At 36.5% G+C, this 27,143-nt stretch overlaps 1 protein-coding gene across 3 annotated transcripts in view; it reads right to left on the bottom strand.

The window, feature by feature from the left end:
• Nucleotides 1-27,143, bottom strand: part of Spata6 (spermatogenesis associated 6) — a 104,365-nt gene that overhangs the window by 54,242 nt on the left and 22,980 nt on the right. For 2 of the 3 annotated variants that reach the window (XM_021159685.1, XM_021159686.1), the window contains exons 2-5: nucleotides 25,525-25,662; nucleotides 24,068-24,116; nucleotides 5,505-5,546; nucleotides 4,354-4,478 (exon numbers count right to left, since the gene is read on the bottom strand). In XM_021159685.1, the coding sequence (XP_021015344.1) occupies nucleotides 4,354-4,478; nucleotides 5,505-5,546; nucleotides 24,068-24,116; nucleotides 25,525-25,662 (354 nt within the window). Of the gene's footprint in view, nucleotides 1-4,353; nucleotides 4,495-4,813; nucleotides 4,841-5,504; nucleotides 5,547-24,067; nucleotides 24,117-25,524; nucleotides 25,663-27,143 lie in introns of those variants that run through there. The other variant, XM_021159687.2, reaches the window with a different exon arrangement.

Raw genomic sequence — 27,143 nt, 5'->3', positions numbered from 1 at the left:
AAAGGACCCTGATATAGCTGTCTCATGTGAGGCTTTGCCAGTGCCTGGCAAATACAGAAGTGGATGCTCACAGTCATCTATAGGATGGAACACAGGGCCCCCAATGGAGAAGCTAGAGAAAGCACCCAAGGAGCTGAAGGGGTCTGCAACCCTATAGGTGGAACAACAATATGAACTAACCAGTAACCCCCCCCACCCCCCAGAGCTCGTGTCTCTAGCTGCATATGTAGCAGAAGATGGCCTACTCAGCCATCATTGGGAAGAGAAGCCCTTTGGTCTAGCAAACTTTATATGCCCCAGTACAGGGGAATGCCAGGGCCAAGAAGCGGGAGTGAGTGGGTAGGGGAGCAGGGCAGAGGGAGGGTATAGGGGACTTTTGGGATAGCATTTAAAATGTAAATGAAGAAAATATCTAATAAAAAATTTAAAAAAACAAAGTGGATGATGTAATAGATTATTATTCCAGTATTTATAGTGCTGGAAAAAGTAATATATACACCTTATAGCAGAATGATGTTAAATAAATTATGTCATTTATAAATCCACATTATATAGTACTACTTATATGTTTTAATAATCCTAGAAAAAATATCTGCCTCATAAAAATATTTGTAGAATATTCCCTAATAAAGTTAAAAAAACTCAGAACTAGACTTTTTCAATGGATATATATATATATATATTTCATTTCTTTTACACGGCAAATATACTAATGATCCCAAAAGGAAAAAAAAAAGGAAGCAAGAAGTCATAACTGTTTTTACAACCTTACAAACTCAGTTTAAAAATCCAGTGTTGTCATATAAACTAAACCCTCAAATAGGTAAGGTGTTTTGGGTCAGTATAGTTCCTAGAATATAGATCTTCATGGTCAGAAGACCTATCAACTTCTATTATATGACAAACACCCACTGTACACATGTGCAGCAAGTACTGGGCAGTCACTGTGGACATTCCTGTTCAAAGGGGGCAAAATGAAGATAAGAACCACTGTTGCCTAGTAGTACTGAGATCCAGATAGAGGCATAACTATTTCTGGAAATACAGTTATGTGTCACTTAATGTATCCTTAGGCAATCTATTATAGTATATACTTCCAGAAACCTGGCTAGTATGGCTTGCTGTACAACTAAGTATATGCCATAGACATCATTGTATGTGTAGTACAACTCCAGTACAAATGACAAGAAGTACTATCACCACCAAACCTGTGGCTTCCCACTTTAAACTTCTCTAAGTATTGATCATCACATGTGAGTTCCCATGAGTTAAGCCAGCATTTTTACCAGCTCTTTGAAATCTAGCGTGTAATATGACTATTCATATACAGAGAGATTTGCCTTAGGGAATGAATTCACACCATTTGGAGAAGACAATACAGAAAAACAAAGGGAAAATTAGTAAGGTGGAAACTAAGGAACAAGTTGACACACTATTTTGAGCATGAAAGCCTTTAGAGTAGGCTGGAATATTAGAAATAGCCAGGATTTCTATTGCTTCCATGAGGTATAATGCTTCCTTCCTCAGAAAAACTTAGTGTTTGCTGCTGCAATCTCCAACTTGAGTTGGAGGCCACTTGTACTGTCAAATATTAAAATTTATTTGAAGTCAATCATTTATGAATCTTCATCTCATCATACAACTCCTTTACAGGAACATCCAGATTACTGCATAGGCACTACAGCCTAGCCTTACTGACAAAATGAAATCACACCATCTCAAATGTGAGTTTCTCCATGAAGTCTTTTGCAAGAAGTAATTCCTTCATGAGTTCAATCAAGAAGCATCTGTCTAATACTACTTCATAAGTGCTGAGTATGATTACAGTTCAAAGATGAGAATGCTGTGGAAGTCCAAGTCTATAGAGGAAATACCCACCACCACTACCACCATGACAACCACAGTTAAACCATATGACCACCCTGATGTTAAATCAACCATCCATGAACCCAAGCCTAGTCACTGTGCTCTGTCCAAGCTTACCAGGAAATCCACAAAAGTGCCATGATTTAATTCCAGATAAATGAATCCTTGTCACAGTAGTAGGACTTACAGATGGTAGCTCAGAATGACAAGAATTCTCAAGACAAGTCATTGTTGCTTGCCAGGATCATAAACCACTGACTAGAGCACTTATTTTTACTTATATATAAATACAATTATTGATAAGGCTAGATTTATACCTCAATTCTGATGTTCAGTTTACATTCTGTTCCAAGTCTTCTGTATTATACAGTTGTTTATAGAAGCAACCTTTATAGACTTCCATAATACATGAGAAAATAAATTCATAGCTAAGACTAGTTTCTTAGGCTTCTTTTCATCTCCCACTCTCTCCCTCATACATAACATTTGAAGTGAAACAGGAAAGACAGAAAGCTCCTCTCAGCTCTCTGGATCTCCCTGTCAACCTCCTAGAAGGTGTGTTGTTGACCCTAGTCAGAAGGGCCCCGGGCCTCACACAGCTGTGAGGTTTCTCCATCTGCTACCAACAGGATCCACCATAGTTAGCTGACAGAGCCAAACCACTCAGCCCACTTCTCAACCCTTGATGCCAAAGCTGCTGTTCTTTGTGCCTACTTTCAGCTGGTAAAGATACAGTTGTCACTGAGTAGAAGAGCATGGGGGCATCCCAGCAAAGGAGCCCTAAATTCCTACTATATTACCCAAAACTTGAGCCAATTTTCAAGCATAAAATTGTCAGATGCTTGCTGAACTTGTTAGTCAGCATTCACTGCCAGTGATGGCTATGATAACTTTGTCCAGCTTCACATTTGCCTTATATACACATAAGACCTGTCAAGCTACTCACACAGCTGTTGAAGTCCTGATTTGGGTATATCTTCGCTCAGCTCAGTAATCAAACACTTTCCAAATATATGCAAAAGCAACTTGTTAAGTGATAAAAGGAAAATTCTCGTGAACAGTACATAGCTGACTTTCTATTGCTGTCTTTGTATGACAGCATAACCTAAATTACCTTAAAGAGAACATAAACTTAAAACGATTTATTTCCCTTTGTGGGCTTCCACATGACTCTCAAAATACTCTTTGAAGATGGTTATAGTATAAAATGACATTAAAAAATATCCCAGAGAGATAGGGTTTCCATAGATTGTTACAGAGCCAACTTTTATACTTTCAGTAAACTGAACTTACTATCTCTTTGAACACAGCTATCATCAACCCATGAATAGAGGAAAATATTTAATTCACTGTATTGGCTCATATACCACACACTTAATATTATTTTAAGATTCCACAAAATTAGTTTTAAAACTACTTGCCCAAGTAACTTCAAGCTCAACAACTTTAAGCTCAACAACTGTTCCTTCTCTGCTTCTGAAACACAGTAGGCATTTCTGAGTTTATCCGAGTATCAGACAAATTTTCACAAAGATTTTTAAATCCAAGGCATTACAGGAGAGGATAGGAGAGAGAGCCTTGTGCAGCAGCCGTATGGATCCAATGATGTTGATTTGTCATACAATTATTGTCACTTGGAAAGAGAGATGTTCTTAATGCAGCATTTAAACTTAGGTATAAATCTATGAACAGTTTACAAGCTATCTAGTGAAGCTTTATCCGAGCTGGATGTTCCACTTATCTCTATTTTTTTATCACTGTTAACACTATAAGAAAATATCTCAATCTGGGGGTGTGGCTCAGTGATCAGCTGATATCTAACCCTTGGAAGACCCTGGATCTCTCTCTAGCACCAGGAGTCAAAACAATGAAAGAAGGCTCTTGGTATTCCCAATAAAAATATATTTAAGATTTAAGACACATATCTAGAAGATAAAATGCTAAAAAAAAAATTGGTCTTTATTAAATAATTTTGTTTTGATTTTTTGCAGCTTATATGCACACAGCAAGCATATGGAAGTGCTCGATTTGTAAATAATATTTATTAATATTTTCCAATAAGTAATCTTTGTCCCAAAAGCCATTTTTTTAAATTTTGTTTTCCCTAAATGTTAAGACTGGTTAGTGTTCAACTGTATGTTGAACCTTCCCTAAACAGAAACACAGAAAAGTGACAAAAAGATATGGGGGTGGGGTGGGGGGCTGAAGATAGACAATGCAGAGGAGAAAAGAGGTGCATTACTTTTGATGATGAATATTAGCCAATATGAGTTGTGTTAGTTTTGATGATAAATACCTTAATGTTTGCTAAATTACTTTCATTGCATTAAAGATGCTTAAAATAAGATGATTATATAAAACAAAGTTGATATTGAAACCAAGTTAAATTTGAGTTAGTTTTACACATACAAGGTACAGAGGCCTGTGTTCTACTTCTCACCCATGAGCCTGCATTAAGAGCTGACTTGAAAAACTGGTGTTACTTACTCTTAGGCCAGAAATCCTCCTCATGGTAACCTGGCGGTTTGAATCATGGTGCCCAGAAACTTGGTTTGGACCCGGGAACATGAAATCTCGTGTATTTTCATCATAGGTAGACAGTGTTTCTCCCACTATAAGAAAGATATCCTATGATTCAAATTATAACAAAACATTCTATTTAGAAAAAAATCATCAAGTATAATATATATATAATGCCTGATGCCTTATTGTATGCCTGCTTGAAGTCAATGTTTATCTTCTATAAAGGGAAAATTAAAATAAGGATGCAATAAGTAATACATTTTTTATTTTTCAAAAATACACTATACATTACTAATTATCTGCCTCACACCTTTGGAAAATAGACACATTCATGTATACGCAGTGAGAAACTAGAAACTCTTAGAAAAGGAAGTTCTTTAAAAATAGAAAGTTGAATTAAATTTATATATCCAAAGCTGATTACCATCTTTAGCATCTTCCCTGTCGTCTGTCTTTTCTGTCTGCTGTCATGGAGTATAAAATTGGACATTAGAAATAATTGAGACATTTTGTAGACTGTTTGGCTAGTAACTTAAGTATTTGTGTAATACTGCAAATTCTGGGATTACTTATATTTAATAAAAATTATCTGTTCCATAAAATAATGATTTAACTAAGGTTTTTGATAATCCTAGAAAGCAGTATCAGCAATAAAACTAGTCTTAACATTTTAATAGATAACATCTCTCCTCAGTAACCAGTGTTCACCTTGGGCTACCACCGTCCTCATTCCCAATTTTGTCAACACACAAAACCAAAAACAAAACCCCTGTTTAATTAACAAAAATATGTAATTTTATTTTTAGAACTGCAAATATTGAAAAATCAACTTACATTACTGTCACAAAATATCCTAAAATTATAAAGATGTTATGTTCTACTTCCAATTATTTTAACCCATTTAATTTCAGAGCAATGCAATCAATTGGCATTTATATCAATCTTTCTGTATATACTCTTTTGTCATATACATAGTAAAGCAATTATATACAAATAAGCATTGCTGTTAGTTTTGTAGGAAGAGGGGAGCAGAGATATTTAGAAGTATTTCACAGAGCTGAGTCATCTTATAAGTCATCTGATAAGAGTCATCTTATCAATAAGTAATACAATACCTGGTGGAACTAGCTGTATCAACTCAAACACTGCTGTATCATCTGAAAGTTAGAAGAAAAATGTTCTTAAGTTGAAAAGTCAGTAAGAATAAATTGCTTTAAGCTGCTTCATTACAAAGACACAATTGCTCCCTTCCTTCCTATAACTTCTGCTATTGTCCATGAATGGAAGTTTTATTTCAAGCTACCATCCATGTATTCATCTATGAAGAAATATTAAATTCTCCATTTATGTCATAACTTGAGGCTACAATGAGAAAAATAAATATGGTCCTATAACTTTAATTTTTTAAATCTATTTTTAATGATGGTATTAAAATGTTTTTTACATCCCTTTTGAGCCCACCACCTACCAGAGGTAGTGGGAAAGAAAGGATATGGGGGAAGTGGACCTGTTTAAATAGGTTCTTTGGAACAACTCTCATCTATGTTGTCTGGAAATCCACAATTCAGTTTTCAGGTTAGTAGTGACAGACAGATCGATCCATTCACAAACGCTTTGCAGATATACCAACAATCTAGTTCGATAGAGTTGCAATAACAAACAAACAAAAACCAGTAGCAGTGACACTACCTAGCAGAGACAGCCAGGCCTCAGCCCCGACACGAGTCAGTAGAAGGGACCCGGAAGGACACCAAGAGAAGTTCTCAGCTGTGTCTCTCTCTAGTGAAACAAAGATCAACAAAGATGTGAGACCCACAAGAGTTGCACAGGCAGCTCTATAATAAGCCAAGCTCCACCTCTAGCACTGTCCATTGAGTCCTTTATATATTATCTCCAAATGTCACATCTTCCACCAGTCTAGCCTCAGCACATGCATCTGTCTCAGCTGACATCACTCTGCCTATCAGCCCAAGTCCACAAGAAACTATAACAACACCCCCAAAAGTTTTTTGGTGTGTTTTTCTCTATGGAGTTCCAACAAATATAGCTCAACAACACAATATAAGGCAGACCAATACATGTATGTTGTTAGTAAAGAATCCTTCATCATAACATGTCCTTTTATGTGTTTGCTTTGGCAGAACATCTATTTTCTTATGTCTACTTTAGCTAAATATTCCTTCATAAGTCTGTCTCAGTCTATTACCTGTGTATACTTCAGAAAACACTCCTTCATGTGTTTGGCCCAACAAAACACCTTCCAACACAACTGACTTCCAAAGAACCCTTAAGTTTTCACTTCATGGTCCTTTTGCTTATATCCTCCTTCATTTGCCAAAATATCCCCAGAAAGATGGACCATAGTGCACAAGCATTTGCTGACATGCCTGAGAACCTGAGTTTGATTCTCTGGACCCACATAATGGAATCAGGGAACCAACTGCCCAACATATACCTCTGACTTCCACATGTGCCCTAATGTAGGAATAAGTGCCCCCACATCTACACACACTAAATAAATATTAAAAATTAAAAGCCAAAATAATTACTGCACGGACATGTTTATCTTTTAGTAAACTATACATGTTTATATAAATGTTATACCTATTTCTTAATCTGAGTTAATGATATAGATAGTGATAATATACATGATAGTTATGTATATTATAAAACATGTTAAATTTTTACTATAGTTGAAATATTTTGTGATAATATTACAAGGTAAGAAAAACATAAGTGAATCATCTCTGTCCTCTGAGAACTCATTAAAGGGCATAGCTGCTTCCTTCAACTTCTACTGTGTTCCATAAGTGGAGTCTCATTCCACCTTCCATACATGTATTCCACCTATGAAGAAATTCTAAATTCCCCACTTAAGTCACAGATGTGAGCTACAATGAGAAAAGCAGGTATAGGTCTCCTTCTTATACCTTTCCTGTTTATTTATTTGTCATCAATTTGAGGCAGGGCTTCACTATACACCCTGGGTATCCTAGAACTCATCATCTTTCTGTCTTAGTCCCTTAGTGCTGAAATTACAGATGCACTATCATAATCACTAAGATAGGACTTTTTTTTAAGAGTCTTAAAATCCACAAAGAAGATACACATCAAATATGTAATTATAATCCACAAGTACAATGAAAGTCCTGGAGAGTGTCATGAGATACTGTAATTAAAATACCTAAGCCAGTCATAGTGACAAAGAAAGCTCTAAGTGGCCTTCGGTGTCCATCTATAGCCAGAGTTAAGTGATGTTAACTATGGCCCTGAGCAGCAGGGGGCATAGAGTTTCTGAAATTAGAAGGAACAGAACAGACAAATAAATGCTCAAAATACAGCAGAGCAAGACAGTCTAGATTAGGTAACCCAAGAACAAGGCTCCTTCTAAAATCAACTGGAAATGGTAGACAACTAAAAAAATAAATGCCAACTCTAAACACTAAAATGTGTAAAACAGAAACTTGGTATAAAAAGGAACAGCAGAGAGATGAACTAGACCTTAGGGGCTGTTATTTTGCTTGGCTGGCTGGTCATTGCTGTCTTCTCTCTGGGATCTGACAATTCTGACAGGCAGCTAAGAAGCAAGACATTAATCAATGACTTTTGGTAAACTGACAACAGGAACCTTAGAATACCTAACCAAATTTGAAAGTGAAATGCCCCATTGGAAAACGGACTTGGGGAGTCAGGCAGGGGGAGTTTAGTAAATTAAATCAGTGACCTGGTAACCTGACTGATGAACAGGCTTGTTCCATAGGAGACTAACTATGTGGTGGTTTGAGGGAGACTACCTATCATATCTATTTGAAGATTAGGAAGTATGGCCTTACTGGATCAGATACATGACTGAGTGTGGGCTTTGAGATTTCCAAAGCTCATGCCATTACAGTTGTCCCTCTCTCTGCTTCTTGAGTGGTGTCACAACATGTGAGCTCTCAGCTACTGCTCCAGTGCTCACCTGTCTGCCTGCAGTCATGCTCCCTTCCATGATACTCAAGGATTCACCCTCTGAAGCTATAATACATAAGCCCCCCAATTAAATGCTTTCTTTTACAAGTTGCCTTGGTCATGGTGTCTCTTCACAGAGGTAGCAAAGTGACTAAGACAAAACCTAAAAGTAAAGGAAAAACTAAAATATAGCGAAATTTGAAATATCTCAAATCCAGTCTCAACTGAGATAATTCAAGCAATTATTTCTATATTTTATAGCATTTTGTGTCTAGGCAAAATCAACTAGGTATATAGAAAAATAGATAATTGAAATTAAAAATTAAGAAAATAAAATAGAAGATCCAGAAATCAAGTCTTCTATATACTCAGAAGGTGCCATTTAGAATACTTACAACAGGAATTTAATTACATCATTTAAGACACAGGTTTAAAATGTGCTATATGACTTACAATCTGGGAGGTAAGGTATTTGGAAGAATTTATTTCAGCCTGAGACTCAGAGATGAGCAAACCCTCTAATATACCTAAGTAAGATGACCTCATAGGAGGACAAAGCAAGTGAATAAGTAAGAATCACAGCAGAGCAGAAAAACATAAGCCACGGCGTCTATGGCAGCTTCAGAGGGAGGAGTTTTGAGTTTTGTCTTGGGATCCTCACTGTGAATGTTAGAGAAAAGTTCTCTGTAACTTCCATGGAAAGAAAACATTTAGAAGTACACCAGGGCATTCTATTCTCTCTAGCAAGCCCTTCTCTCTGGGAAAAAAAGGCTTTTCCTCAGCTTCTATTTTCCAGATTCTTTAATAAGAGCCTAATCAACCTGGTACAAGGGAAGTCCCAATTCTAGCCAACTCCGGGCTTCTACCAAGAACAGATGGACTACTCAAGTACAATACCACCTCTTTTGTACATGGGAGAAAGAAGATACCCAGCTATCCAACCATCCTGTCCTAAGGAGAGATAGGGTCTGGAAACACTGGCAGAGTTCCCAAGCAGAGACATAGGCTCATCAAAGAGAAGCTACACTCATAGAAGACAGAGGTCTTCTCCTCAGACTTTACCAAATGCCACAGTTCTTTCCTCAGTATCCTAAGACTGGCTTTCAACAAGGTGCATGGCAAACTAAACAAAAAACCAAGAGTGCAGTGTGCAGATCTCAGTCATATAAATGGGGACATCAGAGTGATAAAATCAAGAATTTTTAGAAATTTGAGCTCGGGCTATAGGATAGAGTAGAAAACTTGCCGAGCATATAAGACCCTGGGTTTAAATTCCCATTACCAAAAGAATCTCCACAAATTTTAAGAACTATAAAATTCAAACAGATTCAAAAAATAAGCAGTATGCAAATAGAAGGGATATATAGAGGTATGTGTGTATATATGTATGTATGTCTGAATGTACATGTATGCAGAGATTGAAACTCAAAAAAGGAACAAACAGAAATGCTATAGGTCAAAGATACTACAACTGAAATGAAGAATGACTATTGTGGGCTTATTGTTTTGTGACATGTGGCTAGAAAACAATCTCAAAGGTTTCAGCATCTAACAATAACAACTTTCAAACCATCAAAGAGAACAAGACAAAGCAAAGAACAATATCTAAGAAATGTGGGACAACTCTAACAGATGTAATATATAATAATAGGAACACCAGGAGAAGAAGGAACCCTGATCCTTATAAGGACAGAAGGGCTGGGACAGGATGGATTACTAGAGTTACTGTCACTTTAGTGAGGCAAATAGAAACACAAAGACCATTTTGCAGAAGTCAACTGCTAGAGGATAAGCAAAAGGAGGCAGTGAGAATATTGCAAGTTCCCAAATTTCATGAATGTCATTAATATAAATGCCCAAGAAACTCAATGAAATAGAAGGGAAAAGTCTTTGAAGCAGCATGAGAAAAGCAATTAAGCATTTGGAAAGCATCTTTTAAATATCCTTGAGGCAGAAAGAGTTACTATGAAGTCTGAGGGCCAGGTGGCCATTACAAAATGCTAAAAGAAATGCTCACTTAAAAATGCTATATCCAGTGGTTTTAAAATGTCTTTCAAAACTACTAGAGAAGTTAACATATCACAGGCATACACAGTCATGAATGTAAAATAAGATCTGTAGAGAGGAAGGAAAACACTAGACTGAGTGGTATAAAGATGGGAGAGTGGTGTGGGAGTGAGAGTCACTGATATACATTGTGTGAAACTATCAAAGAATACATGAAGAAAAATGTCCTCAGACAAACAAAAGTTATGGTATTTTGTTACCATTAAACATTCCATGCAAGAAACATCTACAAGCATCTATGCTAACTTCAAACAAAATACTTTAAATAAAAAAAAAAATTAAGACAATGCAGGATATACATGAATTAAAGGTTTGCAACAAGGAGAAGGATGTTATTAACATTTACACACCCAATGGCAGACCATTAAATTATATGAAACAAAAAACATTAACCTGAGATTTAACAGACATATATATCTACAGGCTATGCATGGCAGCACCCTCCTATTATCTCAGCACTCAAAGGGCTGAATTGGAAAGTTACAAGTTCAATACCAGATTAGCCTGGGCTATAGAATAGATAGAGTCTTGTCAAAAATAAATAAATAAATAAATAAAATAAAAATAAAATAAAAAGCGGAAGAAAAGAGCAAGCAGTCAAACAGCCATGTATGTAAGTGCACATGTTCTTCCACAATAGTGCATATGTCCTTCTCAAAGGCACACAGGACATTTTCCTGGATAAATCATGTATTAGGGTACAAATTAAGCCTCAGTAAATTTAAAAAGACAGATGCGGTTAACAAAAGTTAAAGCCCATCCTTGGAAAATCAATCAGTTAAACAAGAAATCATATGGGAAGTTTGAAAATACATTGAGATGCATGGGAAAAATACAGCATATCAAAACATATGAGACTCAGAGAAAACAACACTATGATAAAAATGTCTAACTTATGAATGTGTAAATTAAAAATTTAAAGTGATTTCAAGTGAACAGCTTTATAGCTTTAGAAACCATAAAATAAGTTAAACTCAAACCTAAAGCAAAAATAAAGTTAAATATTAGAACAAATATAAAGTAACAGGAAAATAAGAGACATGAATAGAATCAAAAGCTGTTTTTCTAAATATCAACAGAAATTTCAGACATTTTCATATATAAAAATAAGTGTTATTACTGGTTTTATATATGAACACTTATGCAAAACAGTATTACCTAGATAGAATTGACAAATCTTAAAAACAAATAAATAAAAACTAATTTTTTGGAAGCAGGAAATCTGTTTCTGACTAATAAAACTTCTTATCAGTCAGAAATCCCCCAAGAAATAAAGTGTTAGACCTGATTTTCAAAAGGGAAGATTGAATAATTAATACCTTTGTCAGGTTTGTTAGAATAAGTTGAAGAGGAGGTGATATTTTGTAGCTCATTACATAAGGGATGTAGTCCCTTAAAACCAGAGTCAAACAAACAAGAAATATATAGAAAAAAAAATCCTAATGTTAAAATTCTGAATACTAGCAAGGTGAATTCAGCAACACATTAGAAGTATTACACACTATGAATGCTGTGGTTTAAATGAGAAATGTTTTCCATAAGTTCGTGCATTTGAGCACTTGGTCCTCTTTGAGAAAGCCTGTAGAACGTGTAGGAGATGGGTCCTTGCTTGAGGAAGTACATCACTGAAAATAGGTTTTGGTAAAGTATAACCTGGCCCCACTTCCTGTTCTACCACTCTGCTTCCTGAAGGTCAGCCTAGCCTCAGGCTCCTAATGAAAGCCTTGGCTGCCATTGTGGACCGTGTCCCCTGTAAAACTGTAAGCAAAACAAACCCTTTGTCTCATAAGTTGCTTCTTGTCAGGGTATTCTATCATAGCAACAGAAAATAACTAATACAATAACAAAATGAGATGCATCCCTGGAAGGAAAGGATAGTTCAATACAGGAAATGTGATTGATACAGCATACTTCATTAAGAAAATAAGAAAGCATGTGATCATCTCACTTGAAACAAATCATAATAAAATTTAACAAACTTTCATAATGAAAACTGAAAGAACTAGGAATACAGGTAAACTAACTCAACATAATAAAAAGCACTAATGGAAAACCAGTAATAAACACTGCTCAATGATGAAAATCTACACCCTCCTCTTCTAAACAAACAAAGCAAGAACAAAGCAAGGATGTTAGTCAATCTACTCAACTAGAAGTACTAGTTAGAGCAAGGCAACAAGAAAATTATACAAAAGACTTTCAAATTGCCAAGTAAGATCAGCTGTGTTCACACAGCATGAGCCTAGCTTTTAAGCAGGCATATGGACCAGTGAAATAGAATAGAGAACTCAGAAATAAAACCTTCCAAATGAGTAATTTTGATAAAGTGCCAATACCATCTAGTAAGGGAAAAGAGAATCTTTTCAGCAAATGGTAATGGGAAAATAATGTACATATATGCAAGAGAATAATTTTATACCTCTACCCAAAATACCACATATAAAAATCAACTCAAAATGACTAAAGACTAAATCTAAGCCTCAAAACGTTAAAAATCATAAAAGAAAAGAGCTTCATGACATTGGGTCTGGGGTGATTTCTTGGATAAGATTCCAAAGAAACAGGTAACAACAAAGCTAGTAACCATAAAATATTTTGCATGCCTAACCATAATAACAACAGGAAAAGCAATGCTAGCAAATTAAATCTTTTAAAAGAGCTTACTCTCCAAGATAAATAGACTTCATCTACACTTTAAAAATTAAAACATGACCAAGAGGTTAGAGAGATGGCTCAATGGTTACAAGTACTGGCTACTCCTCCTGAGAACCTTAGTTGATTCCCAGAACCCAAATAGCAAGTCAGCTCTCAGGAATTCAAGTCCCAAGTGATCCAATGTCTTCATCTGGCCTCCATAGGCACTGCATACATGTAGTTTACAGACATAGCCACAGGCAAAACATCCACAGACAAATAATAATAATAACTTTAAATGGTCATAAGATTTGAATAAACATTGTTCCAGAAGAAATACACATGTCATTGATACATACATAAAGTTTTACCACATCACTAACAATTAGGATAATTTAAATCAAAACTAACATGCTCTCACACCCCTTAGGAGGCTTGTGCAGTAGGTGAGGATATAAAATGGTATACTTGCTATGGAAACACTGATTCCTCCAAAAATGCTAAAGCAATATACAAGGAGAACTGAAAGTGCTCAGATATTTGAGCACTAATGTTCATAGCAAGATTATTCACAATATTGAAATGCTAGAAACAAACCAAGTATCCATCAACAAAGAAACAGACAAATGTTTTATAAACATCTAATAGAATATCACTTGTCCTTATAAAGGAAGAGACTTCTGGCATTCCATTTCATGATCCTTGAAGGTATTCCATGTGAAATAAGTCAGTTACAAAAGAGGAAAAATACCAATTTCCTTTTGATAAAAGACTTTTAATGATCATAGAAACAAAGTAGAATAAGTAGAGAAGGGGAATAAAGCTACTGTTTAATGCTGCAGTTTTGAAAGATAAATTAGGGAGTTAGAGAAATGCATGGTAGTGACTGTCACACAAAGTTATAAATGCATTGAATACCACTAAACTGTACACTTGAAATGATTAAAGTGGTAAATTTTATGTTATGTATATTTTACTACAATTAAAAATACTTTGGGGAGAAAGATATTAAATTATTAAAGGAATGCTTTATATAGAACTGATCAGCTGGAAGCCCAACAGCAAGTTAATGTAAACATATCTCCTGGAATATGCAGGACAATTAGTCTCATTTTACGACATCCCTTTATTGTATAACTAAGAACTATATTTCTACTTCCTCTCTAAAAACTCTCATTTACACATGTATTGGTAGTGTGAGTTACAAATTAAATGTATTACAATAGTGGAGAAACTCTAGTCACATGAAACAAATCAAAAACATGTAGTAACTACATCGAGCAGAAGTATCGAAATTTTTAGAATGCACTTGTGGACTTCAAATATAGTGGACTTAAAAATAATTTAAGCCTGAGTCCCACAAGCCTCCTTGGGTAGTTCGGGACACTCCCATTCACAGACTCTGAAGTATTTATTCTCAGCCCTTAAATCCTGACCTAAAATCACTTTCAAGTTCCCAGACACCAGTGTTAGCTCCTATAAACTGAGAGTATCAGCTCTAATGAGCAGGCTACTTTTCCCTATAGGCAACAGGACTGAGTTCTAGTAATCAACTGAACTATAAATATAAATCACTCCTTCTCTTTATCAAATATTGGAGGGACTGACACTGAAACAGACCATCTATTTTAAATTTTCAAACACAAAATATTCTCCTGAAGGATATAGCATACAAACAAGTCAATAAGATAGTTCCAGGAGTTATAAACTAGTGAAAAAGAGAAATGCTGTATTTATATATTTAATACCTTAGGTATCAAATATCTAGTATGTTTTGAATATAGTTATATTCACTAGTCACAGAGTGAATAAAAGAGAAAAAAATTAATGTTATTCCATTAAAATCTATATATTAGTGCTAGAGAGAAACAGTCTATTGTTTTTTGTTTCTACAGTAATATCCTTTTTACATTTTTTTTGGCTTTGGCATTAATATCAACAAATTTGTGTTAGCTTCCCATTACTATAACAAAATAACTGAGGCAATTAAATACAAAGATATAAAGAGAAAGGCTTTATTTGGGTTCCTAATTCTGGAGTTTCCAGCCCAAGGTCAGCAGGATTCATTAGCTTGGACATCTGGAAAAAAAAAACGTGCATCATGGCAGAACAAAAACAATAGCCTCAGGGGTTGAGAAGTAGAAGAACAAGGAAAGAGAACAAGTTCCTACAATTCTTTTCAAGGCCTTACCACTCATGATCTAAGGACTTCCTGTAGGACCCTCTTTTTAAACATTGCACACCTATCAATAGTGCTACACTGGAAATCAAGCCTTTAACATGGACCTAGGGAGGCACTTGGTGTATGGTATTAAGGGTGCAAACTATTTCCATAACCTTTGACTCAAAATATTCAGGTGTAGAAGAATCTGCCTCAAAGGTGTCATAGATAGGGTTGTGATAAAACACCATGATCTAAGCAGCTTGGGGAGGAAAGTGTTTGTATTGCTTACACTTCAATGGCATTATTAATCACCAAAGAAAGTCAGCATGAGAACTCAAACACAGCAGGAACCCAGTAGAAGGAGCTGATGCAGATAGCTGCTGGTTACTGGCTTGCTGAGCCTGCTTTCTTGCTTGCCCAGCCTGCTTTCTCATAAAACCTAGGACCACCAGCACAGGAATGGTGTCTCCCTCAATGGGCTGGGCCCACCAGTCACTAATTAAGAAAATGCCCTACAGACTTGGCTACTGACTTTTCACAATTGAGATTCCCACCTCTGAAGTGACCCTAGCTTGTGTTAAAATCAACCCAGCCAACACAAAAGGTCACAGAGCAAAGACTTCAGTACTGACAAATGTTGGGAGCCCTTTCTATAGGCTGGGAAAGAAGACCTTTCTGATTCTGATGACAAATTTGAGCTGTGACCAGAAATTAGTACAATTATTATATTCATGTGTCTGTGTATCTGCATGCTTGTGCCTATATGCCCATGGGTGTGTGTGTGTGTGTATGTGTGTGTGTGTAGAAATGAATGTGTACATTTCAGAAAGAAAAGACAAAGAGTAGACAGTTATCAAAGAATTTAAAAACAAGTTGATGCCTAGTTTAGTCCCACTTTCAGCTTTGTGAAACTGTCTAACACTGATTCACATCATATGCAATAAACACAGAAATAGCCAAAATAAGTCAAAAGACTTACACAGTCTGGCTTCAAAGTTTCTGTAAGGCTAAGTGAGTGGGACAGTAATACTCTGGTAAAAATAAATATGTAGATGAATGAAACAGACCAGAGAGTTCAAAGGAACCTTCACATCCATGATCAACTGGCTTTTAAGTAAGGTACAAAAATCAATTTGATGCAGGAAAGAATAATCTTATAACCAGTAGGGCAACTAGATATTCAACCATAGAAAGAAAGGGGGAGAGGGTATACTCTGACTTCATCACACCATATCTCAAGACTCAGAATGTATCACAGCTCTAAAAGTCAGAACTTAAAACTATAAAATTTCAAGAGGAGAGGGAAAAATTGTGTGACACTGGGTTGACAAAAATTTTATAGACACAATACCAAAAGCATAAAAAAGAAAAGAAAATACTGACACAATAGGCTTACTACATTCCTCAAAAGACATAATTATGATAATGAAAAAATCACAGACTTTCTAGATTTAAAGACTGTTCACTTGATATAGGGAATATTTAGACATTTGGAATTTGGAATATAAAAATCAAAACCCATATAATTTTAAGGCAAACAATTCAAAAACAGGAAAAACATTTAAATAATGGCTAATAAGCATATAAAATGATGATCAAAATTATTAGTATTTAAGCACAAATTTGGAATACAATTGGATATGTCTATACACCCTATGTCCCAAAATGCTAACAATATTGAGTCTTGGGAACAATATGGAAAAGCAAACCTTCATGAGTTTGAGGGAGTGTAAACTGCTGTGATAACTTTTTTTTAAAGAGAATTTCCAGTAGTTTTATTCAAATATTTCCTAAATTTTGAAATATATTATAAACATACACTCATATATCCTACACTTGCATCTCTGAAACACTTAGTAAGTGTGGTACAAAGCTCACAAAGCCAGCAACATACAGCTGAAGTTTCACAGTGCGGCTGCTGTAACTGTTTCCACTGTTATCTCGTAGGGTAGAAATGCCAAGTGATTTGGGACTCACTGACAGGAAAAGAAACTTCCATTTTAAGCAAGCCCTCAGCTTGAGTTCTTTTAACAGAACCTCCTCTAATTTGCTGAATCTGGTCAGCAACCTAGACCTTCAGGAGACTAAGGTGCAGTCCTATAACAACACCTAACTAGAAAAACAAACAAACAACACCACCACAACAAAATTTTTCTGACCAGGAAATCATGCCATTTGTGTTAACCCATTATCCACTATCTTTTAGAATAATCTCATCTAAAGAGGAGGCTTTGATTCTTACTTAGCAAAGCGACAAGGAAACAGCCCCTTCCCTAATGTTTACAAATTATTGACATATTTTCCTCCCTAAACAAAGTATTCAGTACAGTTTCCCACTGATATACGTAGTCTTGTCTGGAACTGTAAACCCTTAGAAATGAGTATGCCAAAATCCCTTTTCCTAATTTTGGTGGCAGAGTGTAAAAAATTTTATACCGACTTACTTTTTTTAAGACTAAAGTTTATTTATTCATATCTGAACTTTTTTCATTTCTTACACTGATGTCTATCTTGAGCAAAAATTGTTGCAAACATTTTTTCTTTTTTTCCTTTGATTTAAGTTTTTATTGCATTATGATGAGAAAAGATACATAGTTTCAATTTAAAGACATATTTTGAGTAAAGAGACTTACATCACATTCTTCTTTACCTTTTGTACCCCAACTCCTCTCAGAGAGCCGCCCCCCTTCAAAACCTGCAATACCTTTCATTTTTATCATATTCTTTAAAATTTATAAAACAATAAATGATGAGTACTTATTGTAACAATAAAAATGAGTATTATAAAAGTTGTTTGATATAAAACAACAATCAATTGAACAGTCTTATGTAGATGTTTGTCTACAGTAATACTGAAAATACATGTTTTTCTCAACATAAGTTTTAAATAAATCCAAATATATTAACTGTATGATATTTTAAAATAATATATCACTATTAGTTTTTTAATGAAAATAAATAGATAAAGTCTGTTTGTTTGTTTGTTTGTTTGTTTGTTTAGTTGAGCTTAAAATCTTGGCTCTTAATGTGGTACAAACACACAAAAAAACAGTTTTTGGACATTGGAGTTCATTGTAATAAGGCTGTACTTGAATGTCCCTCACATCACCAAAGGATTTTACCTCCATTGTAGATAAGCTAAGAGTTGACAGTTTTGCTGAGCTAAGGAATGAATTGTAGGCATGATTTTTTGGATACAGATTTCCTGCTATGGTCAAAGCTATTTGACTTGAGTGATTGTCATCATTCTCAGGCACAGGGAACAGGTTACATTCATTTAAGAAATGGTATGTGTATTAAGATGGTCTATTCATTAAGTCATTCATCAACTGTTTCAATGAACAATGGTTCTGCTTGGAGGGTGGCACAGATGTTAAGTGAGGGCAAGATTCTGGTTCACTGGCTATGATGATTTTGAAAAGCATTCATCTCAGAATAAGAGTAACTTATAAAGTCCTCTTCTTCAAAATTGATACAATAAATATAAATATCTAGCAAAGCCTTCAGTCTCACTCCTAGCTGTTCTCTTACAAGCCACCTCCCAAATTAATTGTTTACATTTCTTTCAGCTGTGTAAATAATTTTGAAATATGTGAGCTATTCTGAAAACCAAAGTATAGTATAAAAACATCAAATAAACAGTCCAACTAATAGAGAGGCTGAGATAGGAGAAGCATGATTTCAAGACCATTATGTGGCACACAGCAAGACCCTGTCATGTACAAACAAGCAGGAAGTGTATATGGATTGTACAATATTGGACCTATTTCTACCATTACCAAATTATCGAGACCCCGAGATGATGGCCAACAAATTTCTAATTCCTCATATTTTGAATTTCAATAAATTAGGATATGTTGTTAATATTAATTTTCATATAAAGAGATATTAAGGAAAAGTGATTGTTACTTCCTGTTAATTCTCTTGTTAGAGATGGAATTATGTTTGTATGGGTTTGTTGAAAGATTACTTTCTTGCTTCTTCTAGGTTGTAGTTTCCCTCTTGTGTTGGTGTTTTCCATCTATTATCCTTTGTAGGGCTGGACTTGTGAAAAGATATTGTATAAATTTGGTTTTGTCGTGGAATATCTTATTTTCTCCATCTATGGTGATTGAGAGTAGCCTGGGCTGGCATTTGTATTCTCTAAGGGTCTGTATGACCCTCAGGATCTTCTAGCTTTCATAGTCTCTGTTGAGAAGTCTAATGTAATTCTGATAGGTCTGCCTTTATATTTTACTTGACCTTTTTCTCTTACTGCTTTTAAAATTCTTTCTTTGTTTAGTGCATTTGGTGTTTTGATTATTATGTGACAGAGGAATTTCTTTTCTGGTTGAGTCTATTTGGAGTTCTGTAGGCTTCTTGTATGTTCATGGGCATCTCTTTTTTTAGGTTAAGGAAGTTTTCTTCTATAATTTTGTTGAAGATATTTACTGGCCCTTTAAAGTTGGGAATCTTCACTCTCTTCTATACCTATTATCCTTAGGTTTGGTCTTCTCATTGTGTCCTGGATTTCCTGGATGTTTTGAGTTAGGAGGTTTTTGCTTTTTGTGTTTTCTTTGACTGTTGTGTCAATGTTTTCTATTGTATCTTCTGCACCTGATACTCTCTCTACTATCTCTTGTATTCTGTTGGTGATGCTTACATCTATGACTCCTGATCCCTTTCCTAGGTNTTCTAACTCCAGGATTGTCTCCCTTTGTGATTTCTTTATTGTTTCTAGTTCCATTTTTAGATCCTGGATGGTTCTGTTCCTTTTCTTCCCCTGTTTGATTGTGTTTTCCTGTAACTCTTTAAGGGATTTTTGTGTTTCTTCCTTAATGGCTTCTAGCTGTTTATCTGTGTTCTCCTGTATTTCTTTAAGGGACTTTTTTTATGACTTTCTTAATGTCCTCTATCATCCTCATGAGAAGTGATTTCAGATCTGAATCTTGCTTTTCCTGTGTGTTGGGGTATCTAGAACTTGCTATGGTGGGAGAATTGGGTTCTGATGATGCCAAGTAAGTAACCTTGGTTTCTGTTACTTATGTTCTTATGCTTGCCTCCTGCCATCTGGTTATCTCTAGTGCTCCCTTCCCTGGCTATATCTGACTGGAGCCTGTCCTTCCTGAGATCCTGGGTATATCTGAGCTCCTGGGAGTCAAGCTGCCTTTGGGACCTTGAGATCCTGGTGTGACCAAGCTCCTGGGATCCCGGGATCCTCTGATCCTGGGCATGTTGAAGCACCTGGGAGTGAAACTGCCTCTGGGTGGTGTGGGGCTGGCTGTGGATTTTACACCCAAGGTCTGCTCAGGGAGCCAGCCCAGACAGACCTGAAGGAGCCTGTGCCACTGGTCTTGCAGTAACATAAGAATATGTTAACTACATATTCAAATTTTAAACATATACTTAGCCTACAACTGAACAGATATTCATAGACTTGTTAATTATTTACAATAGTCAAACAGTCTAAATATTCATTATAACAGAATATTGGTTGGCAATAAAAGGAATAAATATCTTGTATGTGGAAAAATATGAATGCACCTCAAAAATATTATTCTAAATTAAGAGACTAGAAGAGAAAGAAAGAAAAAAAAGAACACTAATCTATAGAGAAATTGACAAGTGGTTACTGGGAAGTGGGAGCAGACATGGAAGTTGACTATAAATATACCTCAGGAATTGTTTGAGGGTGACAGGAATATACTAAATCAGATAGTGGTGATGTCTCACATTTGCATAAATACTCTGAAAATTGCTGAACTGTAGTTACAAGGGATGAATTTTATGATGAGTGAGTTTTGCTAAAGCTATTTAACAAGAAAGAACAGAAAACATTGCCCTGCTTCTTCTATAGGGACTGTATCTCAAAATGGCTGAACCACTGATAAAAAAACCTACAGGAGCTCCAGGTAAAGACTGTTTCTAGGTATCAGAGGAATATGTGTGTTTCTCCTGCTTTTTCTTTTTGTTTTTATTCTGTTTGTTGTTGTTGCTGCTGCTGGTGGTTGTTTTGTTTTGTTTTATTTTGTTTTGTTTTGTTTTGTTTTGTTTTGTTTTTGCATGGGATGTGCCTACTTAAATGCTTAGAGTTGGATGGGTGGAAAGTTTGGGAAGAGCTGGAAGGAGGTGGAGGAGAAACTATGATCAAAATATATTGTATAGAAAAATATTTTCAATTAAAAAATAAAAAGAAAGAAAAATTACAGGCTCTGGAGAGATGGTTTACCAACCAAAGCAATTCTCATACAAGCTAAAGACCAGTTAACCTAGAACCCAGGAGATAATCCCAGCCTATAATCCCAGCATGCAAGAGGCAGAGACATGAGATCCCCAGAGCAAGATGGCTAGCAGATCAGGGCAAGCTCATGAGAAACCCTGTCTCAAAATATAAGGTGGAGAGTGGTCCAAGAGGACACTAGATACCTACTTTTAGCCTACATTCTTTCATTCGTTCATTCTCTCTGTGTGTCTCTCTCTTGTTAGTAATAGAAAAGAATTACACATTATAACAATAACTATTTGCTAACCCCCAGATGGTCCTCAGTGGATGCTAAAAAGCTAGCAGATGAAAAGCTGATTAGAGAATTATAATGGAGGTTGCAGGATGATGTTGCTTAGACCCGAAATAACCAATCTCTACATTGCTAAGGACAAGATATTCATGTCATCTGGCATGATACAATAAGCACAAAAACTATCAAAAACTATAAAAACTATTAAGGACTCTTGCCAAATAACAAAATAAGTCTGAATCTAAACTCCTCCAGTTCTAATTAGCAGCTTATATAAAACAAGCAATAAACAAGCCAAACAGAGCTTAGGTAAGGACACAATTAGCCAATATTAGAGACAGGACATTCTGAAGGATCTATTTTTCTCATTCCCAGCTTTAAAAGCAAACAGAAAAATGTGGAACAACATTACAGATAAAAAGAAACTAAGGAAATAAATAGCCACATAATGTCAGCATTAAAGCCTGAGAAGAGCCTCATTTTAAGAAACTAATTTTAAAAAGACATTTGGGGGACAGATGAGGAAATGGGAGCAATGACTGAACAAATAAATGACTTTATTGGGGAGCACAGTAGCTATTCTTTTATAGAGCCTGCATCTGTTATGCACCTGTAGCACAATGACAAAATGTATAAAATATGCATTTAGACTGCCAGTGGTGGTATGATTAGTGAAACCTCAAAACTGACTGGCTCCAGGTGACAGGTACCCAGACAGGCATCTCTCCACTGAGAATTCTCTCCACTCAGTGGACTTTTCACTTTCCATATGAAATCATTAGGGAACAAAGAAGAGTGTACAACACGAAGGAAGACCAAAAGAAAAGAGTTTGTGGACGAAGATTGCTGTGAAAGTCATCTGATAAAACAGCACACAAAGCCAAACCCTGTGCCTAAATACCAGAGCAAAGTGAAGTACATAGATAAGAACAATAGAATACCTTCACCTGACAAAACAGTAGAGGGTAACTCTGAAAGTGGTGTTAGAAAGCAGAATACCACTTTATGAGACTCAAAAAAGAAGAAAGAAAAAGAAAGAGGGGGGGAGGGAGGGAGGGAGGGAGGGAGGGAGGAAGGAAGGAAGGAAGGAAGGAAACTGAATCAGGGAAATCAAGACACTTTTCAAATAACAATCATCAGTAACTAGTAATCTGATACCCTAAAATTTCTAACCAAATAGTGGAAAAAAAACATTAATTTTCTCTCAATAGAAAAATTTGTAATTTTCCATTTACAAATGGAAATGGTCATCCGCAATGCTTCTAATATATGGCTTCCCAAATAATGAACAAGATGTTCAGGAGACATTAAATGCATAGGCCTATAGGCAACAATCATCACTGAGCCTGTCTACCACACTGGAAAATATAATGTCAGGTCCTAGAGCAGAAATGAAATAATAGAATACTAGCCCCTGGTACAAAGCATTCTCTGAATAAGTCACAAAACCACAATTCCCATGGAAACAAGCAGGCAGGCTTGTTCCCACCCTCTCCAACCCTAAGATTTAAGCTTGGTGCCAGTTTCCATGTTTCTAAGTTGCTGGAGTGCACATGGGGTGGGGAGTAAGGGGAACATTAGGAGACATAGGAGTACTGCCCAACACCAGCTCTGCTGGCCTTTTGAGATGCAAACATCAGTCTGTAGTTTCAGACTTTTCTACTTTTTTTTCCATTTTTAAAATTATTTTATTTTTAACTTACTTTAATCCTGCTCACTGCCCCCCTCATGGCCATCCCTGCCCCCAATCCTTCTCCATACCCCTCCCCTTCTTCTCTGAGCAAGTTCCCCCCAACCCCCAGGTATTCCCCCATCCTTTCTACTTTTAAGCATAAACATCAGCCTTCCTTTTCACAACCAGGGCCTGAGTGGGCCTCGCCCAAGTGTATACACAGCACTGCTGTCAGTGTAGCTTTTTCCAGCTGAGCCCTGTTGTTGAAGAATAATTGATACCTATGGAGGTAAAGGCACTGATTTTTCCAGCTAGGCTACCTTGAACTTCTGTGAGTTGTTGACATTCCTGACTCTTACACTGAACAGTTTTGTTTGCAGGGCAAAGTTCCACTTATCACGCCTCTCCATCAAAACACTCCAAGCCACCTTGACCAAAAAATATCTAAGTAATTCTTTATCTGCCATAGACCAAACCAGAGAGAAGAAAAGGTCTCAGTTCATCCACAGCACAAAGATAAACGCTTTACCTACCGTTCCAGGAAGCCTTTGAAATCCTAAATTATGAAAATGTCTCAGGTCAACATTTTTTAAATCCCACTAGAACTTTTAAACTTTTATTTAATCCCAACTCAAATTATAATATGGATGATATTTCTAAAATGTTTTCAGTAGTAATTAAAAATTAAAAACTCACATTCAAGCTGTGCGACCACATCTCCAGGGTCTACTGCTTCCGGGAACACCTGCAGTGAGAGGGTGAGAGGGCAGGTGAGGGTACATCAGGGGCAGTGTGGGAAGAGGAAGCCAGAGAGAGGGAAGTAAGACTGGTTTCCCATTCACTTCCCAAAATGTCTTTCCTTGCCCAACCAAAGAAAAATCTTGGTTTGTTTGAGGGGTTTGGTTTGGTTTGGTTTGGTTTGGTTTTGCAGAGAAAGATTCATTATGTAGCCTAAGGTTTGTCTTGAACTCTCAATCTTTCTGTCAAAGCCCCTCAAATCCAGGGGTTTCAGGAATAAATCACTATGTCAATCTTCCATACAAATCTTCAACGATTTCTAACTGGATCTGCCTCCCTCGCCAACATCACCCACTAGGGGGCTCTTCTTACCTGTGCTCCTCAGGATGGTCCTGTCTACCTTAGTATTACAACACAGCACGCTAACTCCTTACAGGAAGCCTATGTCTTTGTTAGCTCTCTACTTAGACTTCTCTCTCCCTAGACCCCTAAACAACTGCTAGTCTCATTCAAGCTTAGTTTAAACATTATTGTCTTCTTAGACAATTAAAAAAAAAAGTCTCCCCTATTTTCTCACCCTTCCTTCATTGTATTTATGCATTTATTAAGTTACAGGAAGAAATAGTTTTGCCTTATCATATGTCTGTACCTATATCAGTCCATAGAACAGAGAAAAAAATAGGGTATTTTATTTGTGATTAAAGGAAAGAAAGGGGAAAGGAGGTAGGGAGGAACAGACGGAGGGAGGAAGGGAGGGAAGACTATCTGTAAGGACAAGGTAAGCCTGGTGGGAAAGGGAATATGATTGGTAATAATTACCAATACCAGCCCTTTTAAGGATAATAAGGAGAGAGGCTTGGTGAAACAGAAAAGCACAAGATATTCCTAAGTAAAGCTCAGCACATGCTTACCTATTTGTGCCTTATTTTGTACAGAAGCTGCTATTCAGCAGTCCAGATGCCATGATTTGCATGAATCCCACTAAGAAGTTTTGGAAACAGGCAATTGATTCAGTGTATAATGTAAGGAGTATTTTCAAAAGTCTAAATTTGTTACAACATTCCTTTTGAATTAAGCTAAATTGAATTAAGCACATAGTTAGCAATAATAGTTTATGTTGCACGATCTTATTCAAAAACCAGAATCCCACTGATTTCTGTTGGTAAATAATTAATCTGATTTTTGAACTCACTCTTTTCTTTGTTTCTTTTTGGTATAGAATAGAGTTTATTCAGGGCATGGGGAGGGGAGTTAGGAGGATTGTAGAGTCAGAGAAAGGCAGAGAGAGGGAGAGAGAGTAGAGCAATAAAGGCTGGCCATGAGCATGTGGAGAGAGGGGGAAAAGAAGGGGAAAAGAGAAATGTCTAAAAGGGCAATAGGAAAACAAGAGTAAGAGGCAAGAGAGCTGAACTCACCTTTTCAAACACCATTCTGGCATTGAAGACCAGGGGGAAAGTGGCTGGGACACATTGTGTCTTTTTGTATTGGCCAAACACACAGATACTAAGATAGATGTCCTCCTTGTCTTTCAGCACCACTCCTGGACAAGTTACCTGAAAGCAATGAGATAAGTGTCTATAATGGATTGTAATTCACTGAACTATCCCCCAATGTGCTGGCAAACAGCCACTGCTCACCAGGATGGCCCACAGAGTTCAGTGAGATACCTTTATATTTCCTTCTCTCTTCAAAATCTATCATTTTCTATTTAGTTATTTGTGCCACATTTAAAACACTATATACTGGTTTGGGGGACATGTCCTAATGATTTAATAATTTTAAACAGTCTTTAGCTCTCATTTTCTGCTGAATGCTGACATAAACTTATTCGACACCATTTAACCACAAAGGACTAGCACTCAGCAGAAATAAAGCATTATACTCAAGGACAGAAACAAACCTGCAAAAAGCATGGATCCATTATTCCCCATCACCCTTAAGAGTAGTTCAAAAGTGATAGGATAAAGTTTCAAAGCCAGAAAACTATTTTATAGCCTAATCAAGTGTATTTTAAATATTAAATAAAATTCACCTATCCTCACTGTTTTGGTTATTTTTCTATTGCTGTGACAGTATGAATAAAGCAACTTATAGAAGTGTTTATTAAGGGCTTAGTTTCAGAGGGCTAGAATCCATGGTATAGTATGGCAGCAGGCAGGCATGCGTGGCAATAGAGCAGTAGCTGAGAGCTTACATCTTGATCCACAAACACAAGGCAGAAAAGGCTAACTGGAAATGGTTTGTGTTGGGGAACTTTGCTGTTAAGATAGTAGCCCCCTATGACTTGATGGCTTTCTGAGCTCAGCAGCCCAAAATGGGGGATTCCCTTTCTTAACAGAGCTTCCCTGCCTCTGCCTCTGAGAGTGTCTTTGTCTGGAGAGTGTCCCTGAACACAGGTGGCTGGCCTTGTCTGAAAAGTGACCTAATACAGGGCTTTCTTCAAGGCTGCAGAACTCAGCATGTATGTCCCAACCTGGCTTCCTGCCTGCAGAATAATTAAGAACTGTACTAAAACCAATCATCCCTTCCTGCCCCTTTGATGCCATGATCAATTAACCCTTTCCAACCATACCCCTTAAAATGCCCTTATATACTCTATCTTTAAAACAATAAAGTAGACTTGTCTCGATGCAGCAGTCTCAGGAGGTCATTCCATGTCCATACTTACAGCCATAAGAACCCTGTTCTTTGCCTCTGCTCCCCTTCTCCCCTCAGGCTGGTGGCCAAGAGCCTCCAGGGAGAATGGGAAGCCCACAGTTTGGGCTTTTAAAACCTGAAAGCTCAGCCCTCTGCTCCAACAAGGTCACACACCTCCTAATTTTCCCTAAATATTTCCATTAACTTGAGCCCAAATATTCAAATGGATGAGCCTGTGGGGACCATTCTCACTCAAATCACCACACTCATTATGATGGATAAAGTATGTAGGGAAAATACTGAGTTTCTAAACAGTACACACCAGTCTCTTTAACCCTTGACACATTCCAGTATCATTTTTCAGCCATATCATTAAGAAAATATTAAAGATCTTTAA

This window comes from Mus caroli, chromosome 4 (genome assembly GCF_900094665.2).
Source record: "Mus caroli chromosome 4, CAROLI_EIJ_v1.1, whole genome shotgun sequence".
NCBI classification, from domain to species: domain Eukaryota; kingdom Metazoa; phylum Chordata; class Mammalia; order Rodentia; family Muridae; genus Mus; species Mus caroli.
Note: the sequence above shows the minus strand (reverse complement) of the source record. Positions and strands in the feature narration are given on the sequence as shown.